The sequence below is a fragment of the Onychostoma macrolepis genome, chromosome 22 (assembly GCF_012432095.1).
Source record: "Onychostoma macrolepis isolate SWU-2019 chromosome 22, ASM1243209v1, whole genome shotgun sequence".
Lineage (NCBI taxonomy): Eukaryota > Metazoa > Chordata > Actinopteri > Cypriniformes > Cyprinidae > Onychostoma > Onychostoma macrolepis.
In genome coordinates, this window is record NC_081176.1 from 20,224,242 (window position 1) to 20,241,950 (window position 17,709).

Here is a 17,709-nt window from a genome sequence, read left to right on the forward strand (position 1 = left end):
TATGCTGACTGGAATTTTTACTGGAATGCAGTTTAAATTTAACATATATTTCATTTTATTTCTGCTAGGTAATAGACCATAATTACAAATACTATAGTGTTTCGTTGAGGAATTAATCATTCATGTAATTTAATTTGTAAATGAAAACACAACATGCTCATTTATCATCACACACGGGTATAAATACAATCATAAAGTCAAAACTTTATTGGCATAATTGTCAAGTGTTCACGGTATTTGCAAAATATATGGTAGGCTAGCAAATGCAGCATAATTACACAAAAGGTTAACTAGGTAAAGCGATACACAAATTGAAAGGGGAAATAAGCATATATAACAAATATAAAAATATAACCCTATAAGTTAATGTAATAATAATAATAGCCTATACAAATATTAAATTAAATGTTTAATGTTAATAAAAATGTTTTATGATAATATCTGATAATCCCGGGTAGCTATGGTTACGCAGGTTTGTTTACTCATTGAACTCTGGCCACGAGAAAAATATGCATAGTATAGTATCTCGAAGTCACGACATAATATCACATTCCCACAAATTAATATCTCGAGGCCATGACACAACTAAGTGAACCGACCATGTCACCTCGCGGGCACCGTAAAAACATGAGCATGATGGTTGAGTTTCAGTTAGTTCAAACTGTTAAGGGCAATGTAGTGATGCTGAAAACAACCCAAAGTCTAATTTAGCAACACTTAGTTACACTTAGCTCAAGGCTCTGTGAATTGTCTGCAAGTTAATGGCTTCAAATGAATCAAATGACACAAATCTTTGTGGTTTGACGATTGAAGCCTTCCACCGAAGCCTCATCAAGCCACAAGTATTATCAAATATTACTATCTACTGATTACCATACTGAGTTGCTGTTACCACAAACTGAAAGTAACAAGTTACGGGAAGCTCAGTGTCTCCACCCTCCTTATTATGATATTTATATCGAATATAGCCAGTGAGAACTCATTGATTCACTGATTGTCTTCATCATGACCATCATCTCTCTGCTCCTGCTGGTCTCTCTGCTGCCACACCTGACCTTCACTGGTGAGACTAATCAAATGAAATATTAATAACACAAGTTTTATAGCACATAATAATAAGAAGAAAATAATAATCACAACAATAAAAACAAAGAAATTATATAAAACAGTTAAGAATATAAAATGATTATACATAAAATACAGTGCAATTAGTTCGGACGTAGCACAGTGCTCATTCAATAAATGCACAGCTAAACAGATAAGTTTTGAGTCTGGATTTAAATGTGGCTAATGTTTTAGCACATCTGATCTCTTCTGGAAGCTGGTTCCAACTGCGGGCGGCATAATAGATGAAAGCGGACTCCCCTTGTTTTGTGTGAACCCTTGGTATTTCTAACTGACTCGACCCTAATGATCTGAGTGGTCTATTAAGTTTATATTCAGTGAGCATATCTGCAGTGAGGAGGAACTATAATAACTAATACTCTCTCTCTCCCTCTCTCTCTCAGCTCGTGCGAATGTGGGTATAGTGAACGGCAGGGAAGCAAAACCCCACTCCAGACCTTACATGGTTTCTGTACAGAAGGACAAGGAACATATCTGCGGTGGATTCCTCATCTCTGATAGATTTGTCATGACTGCTGCACATTGCCGAGACAAGTAAGACAAATTATAATTTGGCTAATTATATATTTTTGCGGTAACACTTTATTTTGATGGTCCCTTTTGAACATTCTGTTGACACTAAGTAATGTTGCAACTACATGTCAACAAACTCTCATTAGATTATTAGTAGACTGTCTGCTTCATATCTGCTAACTCTTTATTGTGATGGTCTCAACGGACCCTTATTCCAACCCTAACCCTACCAGTCAACTAATACACTACTAACAATCTAATGAGAGTTGGTAGAAATGTAGGTGCAATGTTACTTACAGTCAACAGAATGTGTTAAAGGGACCATCAAAATAAAGTGAAACCATTTTTGCTAATATAAAGTAACACTTCATTTTTAGTCCACTTTTTAGACATTCTATTAACTATAAGTAACTTTGCAACTACCAGTCATTAGATTATTAGTAGACTGTCCACTTTATCTGCTACTTTAAGTAACTGCGAGAATGTCAACTTGTTCTGCTAACCATAACCCTAGTCTAACCGTCGACTAATACTCTAATGAGAGTTACTGTAGTTGACATATAGTTGCAAAGTTGTAGAATGTCTAAAGTGGACTGCTTTTAATATTATTATTAGTTAGTAATTATATTTTAGATAATATAATAAATTATTAATTAATTTAAATATTTAAACTGCTTAAAATAACTACATACAAAATATATTATAATTATATAATATTATAATTTAGGTAATATATCACTAATTGATCAAATTAATTGAATAATTTAAAATAAATCAATAATAAATACATCGTTATTTACTATTCCTCAATACAATACACATATTAATAATAGAATATTATTATTAAGCCAGCTGTTGTATAAATGAAAAAGCTAAATAAAACTTGTCTTTTTATTAGTGCTCCAGTTGTGACGGTTGTGCTAGGTGCACATGACCTACAGAAAAAGAATTCAGTCCGATTCACAGTGGATTCATACCATCAGCATCCAGAATACACCATGGGATCCTGTGATAATGACATCATGCTTTTGAAGGTAACAAACTGTACTTATTTTAGTTGACTTCAGTAAACTTTTGATTCAGAATAACAGCCAATAAGACAATCAAATCTTTTTAATAATGATGCTGACGTTTTTGGTTTACAGTTAGAAAAAAATGTACAACTAAACAACAATATCAAGTGGATATCCATACCAGCGGAAGAAGGTGATATCAAAGCAGGTTCTGTTTGCAGTGTCGCAGGCTGGGGACTTTTAGAAACTAAAGGCAAGAGAAGCGATCACCTCATGGAGACAAACGTGACGGTCATGAATAACAAGAAATGTGAAAGTAAATGGGGGAAGGAGAACTTTTCCGCTTCACAGATGATGTGTGTATATGGAGATGGAGGAAGCTGTGATGTATGTAAAAAATATTTGATTCACCAAATCTTATTGTTTAAACAAGTGTTAGTCATGAATTATGACAGCATGTGACTGAAGTATTGATCTGTGTTTCTTAACAGGGGGATTCAGGAGGTCCTTTGGTTTGTGGAGACACTGCAATTGGTGTCACTTCCTTTGGTGACCCTGATCTCTGCAATTCACCTGAGCTACCTGAAGTTTATACTAAGATTTCAGCATATATTCCATGGATAAAGAACATAATTGGAAATGTCAATTGAAACTTGCAGATAAAATGGGGTGATTTTTGTTTTGTTTTTTGGTTGAGTTGATTTTCTTCCCAATTTGTCTTTTGATAAAAATATCATGCATTGATATCCTGTCTAGAGATTTTAATGAATCAGAAATGGTGTTTTAAACCAGATATGAAACTGCAGACAGACAGTTTGATATTTGAAGACAACCATCATAAACATTTACAGAATGCTATTGAAAATAAAGGCAAAAGTACATGCCCACTGATTATGCAAGAAAAAGTTTGGGGTCAATGGGCATACTTTTGCCTTTATTTTATATGATAAGGAAAAACTCCTTAAATGTATCCGTTTCCACAAAAATATTAAGTATCACAATAGTTTTAACACTGATAATAATAAGAAAATGTTTCAGCAAATAACCATATTAGAATGATTTCTGAATGACCATGTGACACTGAAGACTGGAGTTATGGCTGCTGAAAATTCAGCGTTGTCATCACGGGAATAAATTACAGTTTAAAATGTATTACAATACAAAACAGTTATTTTAAATTGTAATAATATTTCACAATATCACTTAATATGTCATTACTGTATCATTTACTGTATCCTTGGTAAGCATAAAACTTAAAAAAACTTACAAACATTTGAACTGTAATACAAACATATTTAGTGCAAAAACAAGCCATAAATTAAGTGTGTTTGTAGGAATTTAAGAACAAAACATTAAAAACTACACTAGGTTCATTCTGAGTATGTCTTCCTAATAAGACCTTTCTCTCTTTTTTTATACTCATTTTAACATGATAGTACATTTGATAAAACATTCTGATGACAAAGCTGTTTCCTGTTGAAATCATGCACCGCACATGTTTACCACACATTAGGTTGGTAGTCTGATCACTAGCGTAGCCAGAAATGTTTAAGTGGGTGGGCCTAATGTGTAGCATATGAAAACTGCATGTCAAATTGCCAACAAAATATACAGCACCAAGGTTCATTACACAGTACTTCTAAAGCAAGCATTAACATAAGTAATTTGTTATGTTAATGTTCATTTCAAAATGTACTAATAGGACATTATTAAAATTAAAAGTTGTATCTGTTAACATTTCCCTGAGCTAAGGTTAACAAAGATGAATAAACACGGTAAAAAATGTATTGCTAATCTTAGTTAATGCATTAACTAATGTTAACTAGCAACAGACTCCGGGGCGGATCAGCCCTCAAGTCTGCAGCTCTGTATGGGGAGTGGAATGTGACAGGATTACCTGCCGAAGTTGACAGTCGTGTACTTTTACATGTGAGAAGGGTACGTTGCCTGAACACCAACGTCGTTGATAAGAAAGTTGCTGCGTTAGACTAGTCATCTAAATAATACATCGTCAGCAGAGCTGTAATTTTACCAAACATTATACAATAATAAAAATTAAAGATGAACATGTTTATTTATAAACAGTAATATAATAACTAATAAAAAGAAATAGCCTATATGAAGTATATTTTGATGCTTAGTCTTGTAGCCTATTTTATTTTACTTAAAGGGATAGTTCACCAAAATCAAGAACTTCATAAGCAAGTAATCACTGAGTAATCATTTACTCATCTTAATGTCGTTCTCACAGACCAAGTATAAACAAATTTTGCTTTTGATGGCTGCAACACACTCCAAAAAAAGGTGGGACAGAGGCAAAATAAAAGTGAAAGGGTTATAGAATATCCAAATTAAACTGTTTTGAAACAGTCTATAAGCGGGGTAAATTGGTAATAGGCGAGGGTATCAAGTTTGGCTCATCAGAAAGCTATACATCAATTCTATGCAATGATGCCACAGGTTCTCTGGGCCAGAGCTCATCTCAGATAGTCAAAGAGACAAAGGCTCCAAAGAGACAGTGGAAATGTGTGCTGTGGTCAGATGAGTCCACTGGGAAAAATGGATGTCGAGTTCTCAGTCCCAAAGACCAAAGGGACCGTCCAGCTTTTCACCAGCAACAGATGCAAACGCAAACATTTGTCATTGTATGGGGGTTTATCAGAGCAAACGGCATGGGTGTCTGGCATGTGTGAGGGTACCATTGACATGGAGGCATTATATTGACATTGTACAGAGACATACTCTCAGGTGAAAAATAAATATATTTAAATTGTGCTTTTTCAGACACACTAAATATATTTAAACTATACTATATTAAGTGCATATTAAATGTATTATTTTGAAACAACTTTAAGTATATTAAGTGTATTGCGAGATATGTTTAAGTTCGATTTTAATCTACTTGCAATATATTTAATATATTGAAATTGTGCTAAAATGGAACCACTTTAAATATATTTAGTGCATTTAAGTGTATTTCTTAAAATCACGATTGTCTGAACCAATGAGCATTAAGCTGTGTCGTCAGTCAGACGTTTCCCATCATGCTTTTGATCAGCGCAATCGGTGGAGAGCAACTGTGCGCGACTGCTCAATCCACACAGCCGCCTCGCCGTCGCGAGAGTGTTTTGGCACACGTCAGCATGACATCAGAGCAAGGTGGACATAACTCAGACACTTTTCTAACCGGCATGCACCTCGCGGTGATCACCGGTGATCAGTTCTGCGCAGATTTTGCTCATCTCAAACAAGCCTAATAACATCGCCAAAGTAATCCATATGAATTGCGTGGTTTTCTCCAAGTGCTCTAAAGATACACGATTGCTCTATATAATAGGCTTGTTTGAGATGCACCTCGCCTCGCCTGAAATGTAGGCAAGAGTAGGTGGCTGCAGTGAGGGGAGGAGTGAAATAAGCGCAGTCAAGACGGACAGTTCTGACCACTCGAAGTGGAACAGATACCAACGAGATCAAAGGCATATATCGCATTATTCTCACTCATATGCTGTGCTGCTGATAAACATGATATAATTTCAGTTCTGTTGCTTTTATATGAATATAAATATGATGAACAAGACACTCAAAGTGCTTGCTATTTAATTCCATACGAAAGGCGTATTTATCATCCATTTTTATTTTAATTCAAACATGTATTTTAGTTTTTATAGAAAATATGACAACAATCATCTCACAAAGAGATCTCACTGTCATAGTGTTTGGGAATATTCATGCACAATTTAAATACATAATAGCATGAAATCAGATTAAAAAAATAAAACATTTTAGAAGAGAATGCAGCATCACGGTTGTCTGAACCAATGAGCTTTAAGCTGTGTTGTCAGTCAGTCGTTTCCCATCATGCTTTTGATCAGCGCAGTCGGTGGAGTGCAACTGCGCACGACTGCTCAATAGGCTTGTTTGAGATGAGCAAACTCTGCGCAGAACAGATCATTGGTGATCACCGCGAGATGCATGCCGGTTAGAAAAGTGTCCGGTGCTGCAATGTGCCTACTTATACTACGCCCTTAAAGTATGTACTCTTTTGGTGAAGAAAAAGTACACACTTTTGAGTGTGTAGTAGACGAGTAGGCAAGCTTTGGGACATACCATCACGTCACACAACTGCGTCTTTAATGGACCGCTCTGTCCCACCTGTTACACGCGCACCCTGTCACCGTAAACTGGCCTGTCGATCATCTTGTCACATCCTCCACGTTTTATTTAATTTAACTTCCTACCGTATTGGAGAAAAAAGAAGTAGCTCGTTGATCTGCCAGTCGCGGGTCTTTCATGCAGAGAACTCTGCTCAGATTTTCTGCATAATGATACATTTAAAAGTTAACGACCAAATAGATGTTTATAAAAGTTCACATTGCTGTTGCAGATGAAATATAACATGGATAACAATAAATACATATTTTTTCCCAGGTTAAATGATGATTATTAGTAACTCAAACTCCTTTTTGTAAATCTCTACCTAACGGTCGATCGCGCATCCGCCACGTTTGTAGTTTTTCTAACACGTTTTATTCGTGTTTGTAGTTCCTTTGCCAAAGCGCAATGGATTGTGGGCAATTTTAGCCATTAGAGTGTGCACGGTTCCACACTTCAAAAATCAACATGAAATAGTAGACCATCCAGGGACTTTTGGCATACTCTTTTCAATATACTATGCTTTGGGACACACTTATTGTAATCTCACATACTATTTAGGATGGAAAGTATGAACATTGGGACGCAGGGCGAGTTACATCGGCCTTGCTCTGATGTCATGCTGACGTGTACCAAAAAACTCTCGCGACGGCGAGGCACTGTGTGGGATTGAGCTGTCGGCACAGTTGCACTCCACCGACTGCGCTGATCAAAAGCATGATGGGAAACGACTGACGACACAGCTTAATGCTCATTGGTTCAGACAACCATCATGCTGCCTTCTAAAATGTTTTATTTTTTTAATCTGATTTCATGCTATTATGTATTTAAATGGTGCATGAATATTCCCAAACACTATGACAGAGCGATCTCTTTGTGAGATATGTGATTGTTGTCATATTTTCTATAAAAACTAAAATACATGTTTGAATTTGTGGCAGGGGGGGCGTGGTTCAGCGAGGTCTGCAGCGGGAGAGAGAGAAAGGAGATGAGCCACTTGTAAGTGGGTCAAGTGCAATTGATAACACCTGTGTCTTGTTTCAGTAATTGGCATGGAGGGACCGGATAAAGCCACCAGAACGGGAGGCTAGAGAGAGAGAAGGACTGGGAACTCGAGGTGGACAGAGAGACTGGTGCTAGAGGAAAAGAGGAAACGGAGATCTGATATTCTGAGTTATTTGTTGAAATATTTGGGAGCGCAGTGAGCGCCCCGCCTTGTTTTGTTGTGTGAAACAGCACCAGATTAAAAAGCCTACGAGTCCCAGTCACGCCGACCCTGTCTTTTTCCTCCCACCCTTGAACCACATCATAGAATTAAAATAAAAATGGATGATAAATACGCCTTTCGTATGGAATTAAATAGCAAGCACTTTGAGTGTCTTGTTCATCATATTTATATTCATATAAAAGCAACAGAACTGAAATTATATCATGCTTATCAGAAGCACAGCATATGAGTGAGAATAATGCGATATCTGCCTTTGATTTCGTAGGTATCTGTTCGCGCGTTTTCATGGCAAATCATTTGCTGTCAAATCGCACACTTTTGACGTGTCAGTGTGCAATCAGACGCTGGAGCAGGCGTTTATGAATAGTTTGGCTTGCCATATCGTTGCGAAATGGCTGACATGGTATGGCGAGTGATATCTGCCACATCGAAGGCTTAGCAGGAGAAGGAGCAGTCTACCCTTCCGTCGCCGTCAGTCCGTGTCGATTTTTGAATGGGGATTGATAGCACAGTTGCCAACTCTCGCGAGACAAATAAGCAACCGCAGCTTCAAAAACAAGCCCAAAACAAGCCCAATATTTTTTTCATGATTTATTATCATCAATATTATTTATCATCAATTATTTATTACCAATATATGAGCCTGCAACATATTAAACTGAAGCCACTCTCTTATCTGAAAAGCAAAAACAGAAGCTATTTTACAAAAATTAGCAAACTGCAACAAAAGTGGGAACAAAACTCGTCTCCAATCACCTGTGAGCAGAATAGGATTGTAGAGATGGAAAAGGAGAAAAGCACAAGAGCTTCAAAGGGGAGCTGTATATAAAATATATAGGGGTCATTCTATGGAAATGTCAATTTTTCTGTCCCTAGCCTTTACAGAAATATTACACTTGAAAAACACTTGGTTACATTTAAAAAATATATATATTTTAAAATGAAACAATGTGTTATTTGAACAATTACACCTTCTTGAGGCATCAATGTCGCAATATTTTTTTTAAATTAATTATAAAGAATTCCAAGCACCACAAAACTGCTCATCCCCACAGCCATGTACAGTGGCAAAGTGCTTTATTTTGAGGTCAAAAACAGGTTTTTCTTCCATTTAAAATAAAATAATGTATACATAACTATCAAATAAATGACAAAAACAAAATGCCACATAAATATTATAGAAAAATATTAAATATATTAAATTATATATTCAATTATAATATATATTATATTAAAAGAAAATATTATATAATAATATTAAAAATATTATAAAAAAAGAAAAGAAATAATTAAGTTGTCATGTGTGTATTCGTGAAGTCAAAAGGTAATCTAATAATGTGGTTTAAATGTTAAAAAAAAAGAAATACATTTTAAGACATCATGCCATACCAGGCTATTCGAACCAAATGTATTGATCAGTATTAGGATATGACTACTTGTTTTTTTATTACAGCCCGTGATAATTAATACATTACAAAACTAAAAGAATAGGCTAAAAGAAAGTCATCCCACTCCTCTATTTCTACTTCTGTCATCGCTTGGATTACAGCGTCACGTGTCGTCTTTTTGAATGTGATTTTTCTCCAATGAGGGGGCGGAACATATGGCAAATTACGCTACAGCACTTATATTATTGCACTAGTTGGCTATTAACTGCGAGCAGACAGAGTGTCAATCAATGCATTGGAGAATACAGGCGAACATAAATAAAAAAGCTAAATTGCTTGTCAGATTTCCATAACAAGCGACCATATTTTTAAAAATAAGCCCAAAAAACCGCAACCCGCGACCAGGGATTTTTTCCCGCAACTTTACAAAAAAAGAAGCCCAAAGTCGCGTATAATACGCGGACTTGGCAACTGTGATTGATAGGGAGTGCAGACGACAGACCCACGGCGACGTCACTGTCGAAACCAATGATAGGCGGCGACGTGACATATGTAAGAAATTTATCAAAAAATAACATTTATAATAGGTGTACTAGGTACGTCGCCTTACAAGATGCCTGATATGTACGTCGTCTCCATGTACGTCGCTTCAAATAAACTTTAAAGTTTGCAATAGTAGATGTATTTGTTATAGGCTATTGATTTTACTTATTTCCTAACAAGTGTTAATAGTGAATAATAATAAGTTTATTTCATTTTAGATAACTTTTTGGCTGTTACATTGGTGTAGTACCGCAAACAACGTTCTTACTATTAAAGGTGTTCTTTTTTACCAGGATGCTGTAGTCAACATTAAATGACGTGGAGCGCACATTATTCAAAGGAAATATACTTAGTTTCATGATGTTCAAAATGTTATACAGCCTATAACATTTTGTAATTAAAAAAAATTAAATGTTCCTTACAACAGTCTCAGATGTTATATATTATTGAAGCCTTTGAGTTGAAAGGCTTTGACATTTTTAAAGGAAGTAAATAGGGACTTTATATTGCTGGAAAATATTATAAAATTGGGATTACTGTGAATGGTTCTGGCATTGTGAAGATGAAATTTACTCAGAATACAAAGTAACAATAAAGTAAAATCAAGATTAACATCATTGGGATGAAAATCTGATAAAGTAAATTATAGTTTCTCTAATTGGTTAGAATACATGAATACTAACATTGTAACTTCTGATCAAAAAGACACAGAGAAGACAATACAAATGATACAGAACGCAGAAAAGTGGACCTCTTGGGCCGGAGTTGAGAAACCCTGCTCTAAACAGTCAGCTATTTCAATTTAAAGATAAAGGCTGTGATATTGATGTTGCCCACTAGAGGGAGCCATAGGATAAGGAATCATATAAGCCTAAAGTTTGGTTTCTATTCCTTTGAATGGTAATAAATGCATTGATCTAGTTGATTTGTATAAGTATGGTGTACTGACAGTAAACGTGAAACTGGAATAGGCAGTGATTTCAGCACTGTTAACATAAGAGGTGCATGATGATGCGAGTACTAAAAATGTTTTACAATGTGCTAACACAGACATTATAAGCAAATTTTATTAAATATTTAATCATATTCAGGCCACGTACTATAAATGTAAAAAAGGAGTAAATGTAACAATATGGTTATTGGGGGTAGCTGGCTGTCACTCAAATATATTTTTTACTTTGATCAAAACAGTGGCTGGATATAGTATGTAATTCATCATCTAAAAGTGGCTTCAAAAGATTATGGTGATTTAATTACAAGCACAACAAATATGCTGAGGAGCATTAAGATAATTTCCGGGGATAGCACTTAAGGTTTTATGAAATTTAATATGGATAGGTTCAAATTATACTTGTATACACCTAAAAAGCTTCTGAAATGCTGTCAAACTTTATTACTTTTTGATCACTGAGAACAAAAAAGATTAAAAAAAAATGTTGATTAGCTCTAGTTTTCAAAATATGGTAGGCATTTTAATAATACATGTACTTAGGTTTGTATAGATGTACATTTCTTCGTGTATTTTAACAGTGTTGTTCAATGAAACCATATGATTACTCGCTTTTGATGTTTTATTTAAACCAATTATTATTTCCTCATCATTACAGTTATTTAAGTCTATTTTTAAAGATTTAAAGTTTAAGCTACTGTTCATTTAAGTCTATCTTTATTACATAAAAAAAACAAAAAACAAATCATCAGTAGATTGCTCATTTAACATCCACAACAAGATCGACAGCGCTCCAGACATGCGTAATCTCTTCGGAACATTTAATTCCCTCCTCTGTCCCCCTCCACCTCCTCCCACCACTTCTATTACAGCTGATGACTTTGCCACTTTTTTTACAGACAAAACTAGATCAATCAGTGGTCAGTTTTCACCTCCACACACACAGGACCCTCAACTTACCACATCCACTGCAAAAACTCCCATCTTCTCCTCACTGAGGCTGAAGTATCCAAGCTTCTCCTCTCCAACCATCCTACAACATGTCCTCTTGACCCAATCCCCTCACACCTTCTGCAAGCAATCTCACCCACACTCACACACATCATCAACACATCCCTCCTCGCAGGCATCTTCCCCACTGCTTTCAAGCAGGCTCGGGTAACCCCACTGCTCAAAAAACCTACATTAAACACTTCTCTTATAGAAAACTACAGACCTGTCTCTCTCCTTCCGTTCATAGCGAAAAACTGGACGCTAAACAGTCAGGTTTCAGGAGTGGCCACTCAACTGAGACTGCGCTACTCTCAGTCACTGAAGCCCTGCGAATTGCAAAAGCCCATTCCAAATCATCAGTCCTCATTCTGCTGGATCTATCTGCCGCTTTTGACAGTCAATCATCAGATACTCCTGTCCACCCTCTCATCACTGGGCATCACTGGCATTCCACTTCGCTGGTTTGAATCCTATCTCACTGGTAGGTCTTTCAGGGTGGCCTCGGGAGGGGAGGTATCCAAAGCACATCGACTGGTCACTGGGGTTCCTCAGGGATCGGTTCTTGGACCCCTCCTCTTCTCCACATACACAACATCACTGGGTCCCATCATACAGACACATGGATTCTCCTACCATTGCTACGCTGATGACACACAGCTCTATCTCTCTTTTCAACCAGATGATCCAACGGTAGCTGCACGGATCTCAGGCTGCCTGGCGGACATCTCGGCATGGATTAAAGAACATCACCTGCAGCTCAACCTGGCAAAGACTGAGCTTCTTGTCTTCCCTGCCACTCCGACTCTACAGCATGACTTCACGATCCAGTTAGGTTCATCAACAATAACCCCATCAACTTCGGTCAGAAATCTTGGTGTAATCTTTGATGATCAGCTGACCTTCAAAGACCACATTGCAAAGACTGCTCGATCTTGCAGGTTTGCACTATACACCATCAGAAAGATCAGGCCCTTTCTGACAGAGCATGCTGCACAACTTCTTGTCCAGGCCCTTGTCATTTCTAGGCTGGACTACTGCAATACTCTTCTGGCTGGACTTCCATCAAGCACAATCAAACCTCTACAAATGATTCAGAATGCAGCGGCACGACTGGTCTTTAACGAGCCCAAAAGGGCCCATGTTACACCTCTCTTTATCTCCTTGCACTGGCTACCGGTTGCGGCTCGCATCAAGTTCAAGACACTGATGCTTGCATATAGAACAACCACAGGCTCAGCACCCGCCTACCTGCACTCTCTATTAAGAATCTACATCCCCTCCAGAAATCTGAGATCTGCTAGTGAGCGACTCCTCGTAATACCATCACAGAGAGGCTCAAAATCACTCTCCAGAACATTCTCGTTCACCGTTCCTGGCTGGTGGAATGATCTTCCCACAACTATCCGGAATGCTGGATCCCTGTTAATCTTCAAGCAACAACTGAAAACTCATCTCTTTCGACAGCACTTGACTTCATCCTAAACTTAAAAAATAAAAAAAATCTCTCTCTTTACCTATTCCTTCCTTTGGTAGTTTGTACTTATTTGAACAATGCCTGAGACTTGGTGTTGCAAGCACTTCGTCTGTCTGATTGCCTCTTCAAGATGAATCGCTTTATGTATTCCCCAATTGTAAGTCACTTTGGATAAAAGCGTCTGCAAAATGACTAAATGTAAATGTTAACAAAATAATCGTTAGAGACAGCCCAATTTAATATGTTTCAAAATGCACCTAACAATTCTATTAAAATACCGTTTCATCACCTTCTCTTGACCAACATGATGTAGACTCATCTCCTGAACTAATATTCGCACATTTTATGGTCGACATGACTCATAGTAGTCGCAAACAGGACTACTATGAGCACCATAACGAAATTATTAACATACACCCAACATATCAAAAGTAAAACCTCAGAATGGCACATATCACAATAATATGTTAAATAATTAATGAATTTATGTGCGAATTTGTGTCTCTAAGATGTTATTGTGAAAATACAATTAATTTTCAGCTGTGTTGATGTATAATTTGTAGTAAAATAATAATGTAAAACCAAAAATAATTAAATTGAACACTATTTGAGGTATTTGGCGTCACGCGTCTGTTGAGGCGATGTACCCTTCTCACACGTAAAAATACACGACTGTCTACTTCGGCAGGTAATCCTGTCACAAAACATTTGCCATAGTAGACATGGATTTTGTTGACTCTTCCACTTCTTTCTGCACACTTCCTCTGAATAAACACATCAACTCAATATGTATAGCTCAAATTGAGTAAAGAGCGTTTTTTACAATTTACCTGATTGTCCGACCTCCTCACTTTCTTCCAAGCAAGATACTTTTTATTCCTGTTTCTGTAAAATTACGAAGATGTATCTTACAGCTCCTGGTATCCACATAAGGATGATTTTGTCCTCCATTGTGGTTTTGGATTTATGCCTCCGCTCGCTACATAGTAATCACGTCACTACTAGAGCAAGCTCCTGATTGGTTAACTCGGTGCGAATATTCCCCAAAATTCAGATTTTTCAACTCGCTCCTGTTACTCACATCAAACGCCCAAAATGCTCACCTCAGGATGTCTATTCGCATCTTTGCATTGACTTAACATGTAAATCACTCGGGCTTAAGCTTTTTTCACTCTGGTGTGAACGCACCATCAGACTCTGTTTGGTCATTCGCTCAGAATATGCCCCGCCCCCGGACTGCGCACTGTCATTTAGTGGACTCATTACAGACACTGCTGAGCACACTTTTTTTTTTTTTTTTTTTTTACCAGTGCCTCAGAAATCCTCCTCAGAGTGGAGAAGCTGCAGCCGGCCAGGTTGAAGAGGACTGAACACGCAAGAATACTGTTAAAATATGCTTTATTTGTACAGTTGTCAGTAACATTAAAGTTAATAAAGCAGTTAATTGCTTTGTTGGCGTTTTTAATTTTTGAAATAGCTTTGTGGAATGTCCAGTTAAGGTTAGCTCTTTAGCATTATTAGCATTATAGTAGATTTGAGTAATAACAGGCCTATTTGGAAGGGATCCCCTCCTTTCTGTGAGACGGTAACTGTTAGTTTAGTTGGCTAATTTATCCGGATTTTAATCCAGTCCTGATCGTATCCCTCACCCCTTATCAGGAATAACTGCAGGCGAGAATAAACTTTTTCCACTTAAATTTGGTTTTGGAATATTATTTCAAGTCTATTTTTGCTTGTATTTCGTCAAATATATTCCCACATCTCCTCTAATGTTGTTTTAGTTCACATTAAATAAACTAGCGGACTCATGGACACTGGGCGGATTCGCAAAACCGAAAGCACTTTTTTTTCTAATAGTTGCGTTTCAGAAATCAAATCCTCCTCAGAGTGAAGAAGCTGCGGCCGGCAGGTGGTAGAAAGACGGAACACAGTAAGAATACTGTTTAAATATGCTTTATTTGTACAGTTGACATTAACATTAATGTTAATAAAATAGTTAATTGCTTTGTTGTCATTTTTAATTCTGAAATTACCTTGTGGAACGTCAAATTATGTTTACTCTTCAGCGCATTTGCATTATCATAGATTTTGAGTAATAACAGGCCTGTTTGGACGGGATCTCCTTTTTGTGAGATAGGGTAATTTTTCACCCCTCTTCAAGAATAACTGCAGGTGATGTTATGCTATATTTTTCATTGAAATTTAGTTCTGGAATATTAGCTCAAGTCTATTTTTGTTTATACTCTGTAAAAAGTGATAAGTTGACTTAACTTAAAAAAAAAAATTGAGGAAACCCGTTGCCTTAAAATTATTAATTAAATAATAATAAATAAAAAAAATAAGTTAAGTGAATTGTCAAGTTCACTTAACTTTTCTTTTTTTTAGTTATCATTTACTTAATTTTAAGGCAATGGGTTTCCTCAATTTTTTTTAAGTTAAGTCAACTGATCACTTTTTATAGTGATATATTTTGACAAATATATTCCCCACCTCTTGTAATGTTGTTTCAGATAACTTATATGAAATTGAGACATACTGAGATAATGTGTGTGTGTGTGTGTGTGTGTGTGTTCTGTTACAGCTATACAGCTCATTCAAGTGCTCCAGTCTGGTTTTTGATTCTACATCATCCTTCGATATTCTACTTCATCTATAAAAGTAAGATTAAATTGTTTTAAACTTGATTTAACCAACAATCAAATCAAATCAAATACTGACAATGAACCACACGTCAGCATTTAACGTGTAATAACTGTGCAATGTCAAAAGATTCATATCAATATTTACAAACCTTTTATATTTACATCCTACATTTAACAGTAATCTTTGCTATGAGATGTCATGAAACTTGTATGAAAATGTGTTTGTGTGATTACATGTGCTGTGAGAAAAAGTCAACACCGATACTTGTTACTTATTTCAATGTTTCTGTCTCACTCTTGTCCTAAGGTTATCATACTCAGCCGGATGCGGTCCGTATCCAGACCAGATGATGGACCTGCACCCGGAGATTACCACAACGCAGCCCTGAATGTCAGCGAAGACCATGACAAGTGAACATCACGACTGGACAGACATCGGCACAGATCCTCAGCAAAGATCACGAGAAACAGACAAGTCCTCTTCACAGACCCCTACGGCCAGAAGTGAACATGTCAGGCCAGGAGCTGCTAGGCCATAGGCGTAAATCCCGGGGGGGACGGGGGGGACAGGACCCCCCCTGTCTGAGGGTTGTTCCCCCTAAAAATATTATGATTAAAAACCACGCTGTGTATTGTAAATAACAATGTTTTATGTAAGTTGTGTAAGTAAAACAACACAAACAAGGCAAAAATGCGTTTTAAGTTTAGAAATATTTGGAATCTCCCCCTCCCTCGCCTCACAGTGCTTTGGTCCAAATCATAGACTGGTCCAAATGCCCGCTTTCCTCTGTTACATCGTCACACACACACAAGCCCGGTAAGAGAGAACAAAGTTGTGGAACTCCAGTAAGTAAGGCTGTCAATGCTAATTTATTCACTTAAACATCGGATGAAGTGATCTTCTCTTTAATACAGATGATGCCAGTGTATTTTTCGATGAGTCTATGTTTATTGCTATGTTTGCAATAATAACGTTAGGTGCTTGACGGATAGAAATGTCTATAATTGACACGACCGCTGTCGTGGTGCGACCACAACAGCTTGAAATTGTCTACACTGGATGCGACAAAGTGGCCCTTGCAAAGAGCTCGCACTACGTCAGAAATTGTACAGGGAATCCATTTACTGTCTGGGATTTGTCATGTTGTGTTCTTCCGCATCCAGTGTAGTAGGCAATATCAGTGATTTTAATGGGCTTTACTGTTGCGTCTTGCCACGGGAAACCTAAAATACTATTAGCAGCATGCAAGATAATTTAATAATTATGACCTCTGAACCTAATTCATATTTTAATTCATATTAAACAACTTTGGCTTTGTGTTGTTTGCCAGATAGAATGACAGAGAAAAGAAAATCGGACATAAGATCATTTTTCAGTGCACCAAAACGCCAAGTAAGTACAGAAAGTTTGTAAACATTGGGCTTCATTAATGCAAAACATCTTTATAAGAATGGGTGCTTACGGAAATAATGTAATGGTGTCAAGGAGACAGAATGTACTGAGGGACAGGGAGACCACCAGGGACAGTCAGGTGTACAGCCTCAGGTAAGAGTGGTGTCAAGATTGTGTTGATGGTTTTGGAGGTGTGTGTGTGACTTTTCAGCAGATGAGCACCACTGACTCGCCAGTTTACAATATGATCAGCCCAATGATCAGTCTAAATAGTTTTAATTTAGAAGTTTTGCTTT

General features: G+C 37.0%; 1 protein-coding gene across 1 annotated transcript; it reads left to right on the forward strand.

Annotated features, from left to right (window-relative positions):
* Nucleotides 1-993: 993 nt before the first annotated feature.
* Nucleotides 994-3,488, forward strand: LOC131530050 (complement factor D-like). Its single transcript, XM_058760117.1, has 5 exons — nt 994-1,063; nt 1,509-1,659; nt 2,537-2,672; nt 2,784-3,038; nt 3,143-3,488. Exons 1-5 carry the CDS (start codon nt 1,006-1,008, stop codon nt 3,299-3,301), a joined length of 759 nt encoding a protein of 252 aa, XP_058616100.1. The 5' UTR covers nt 994-1,005; the 3' UTR covers nt 3,302-3,488.
* Nucleotides 3,489-17,709: the final 14,221 nt, after the last annotated feature.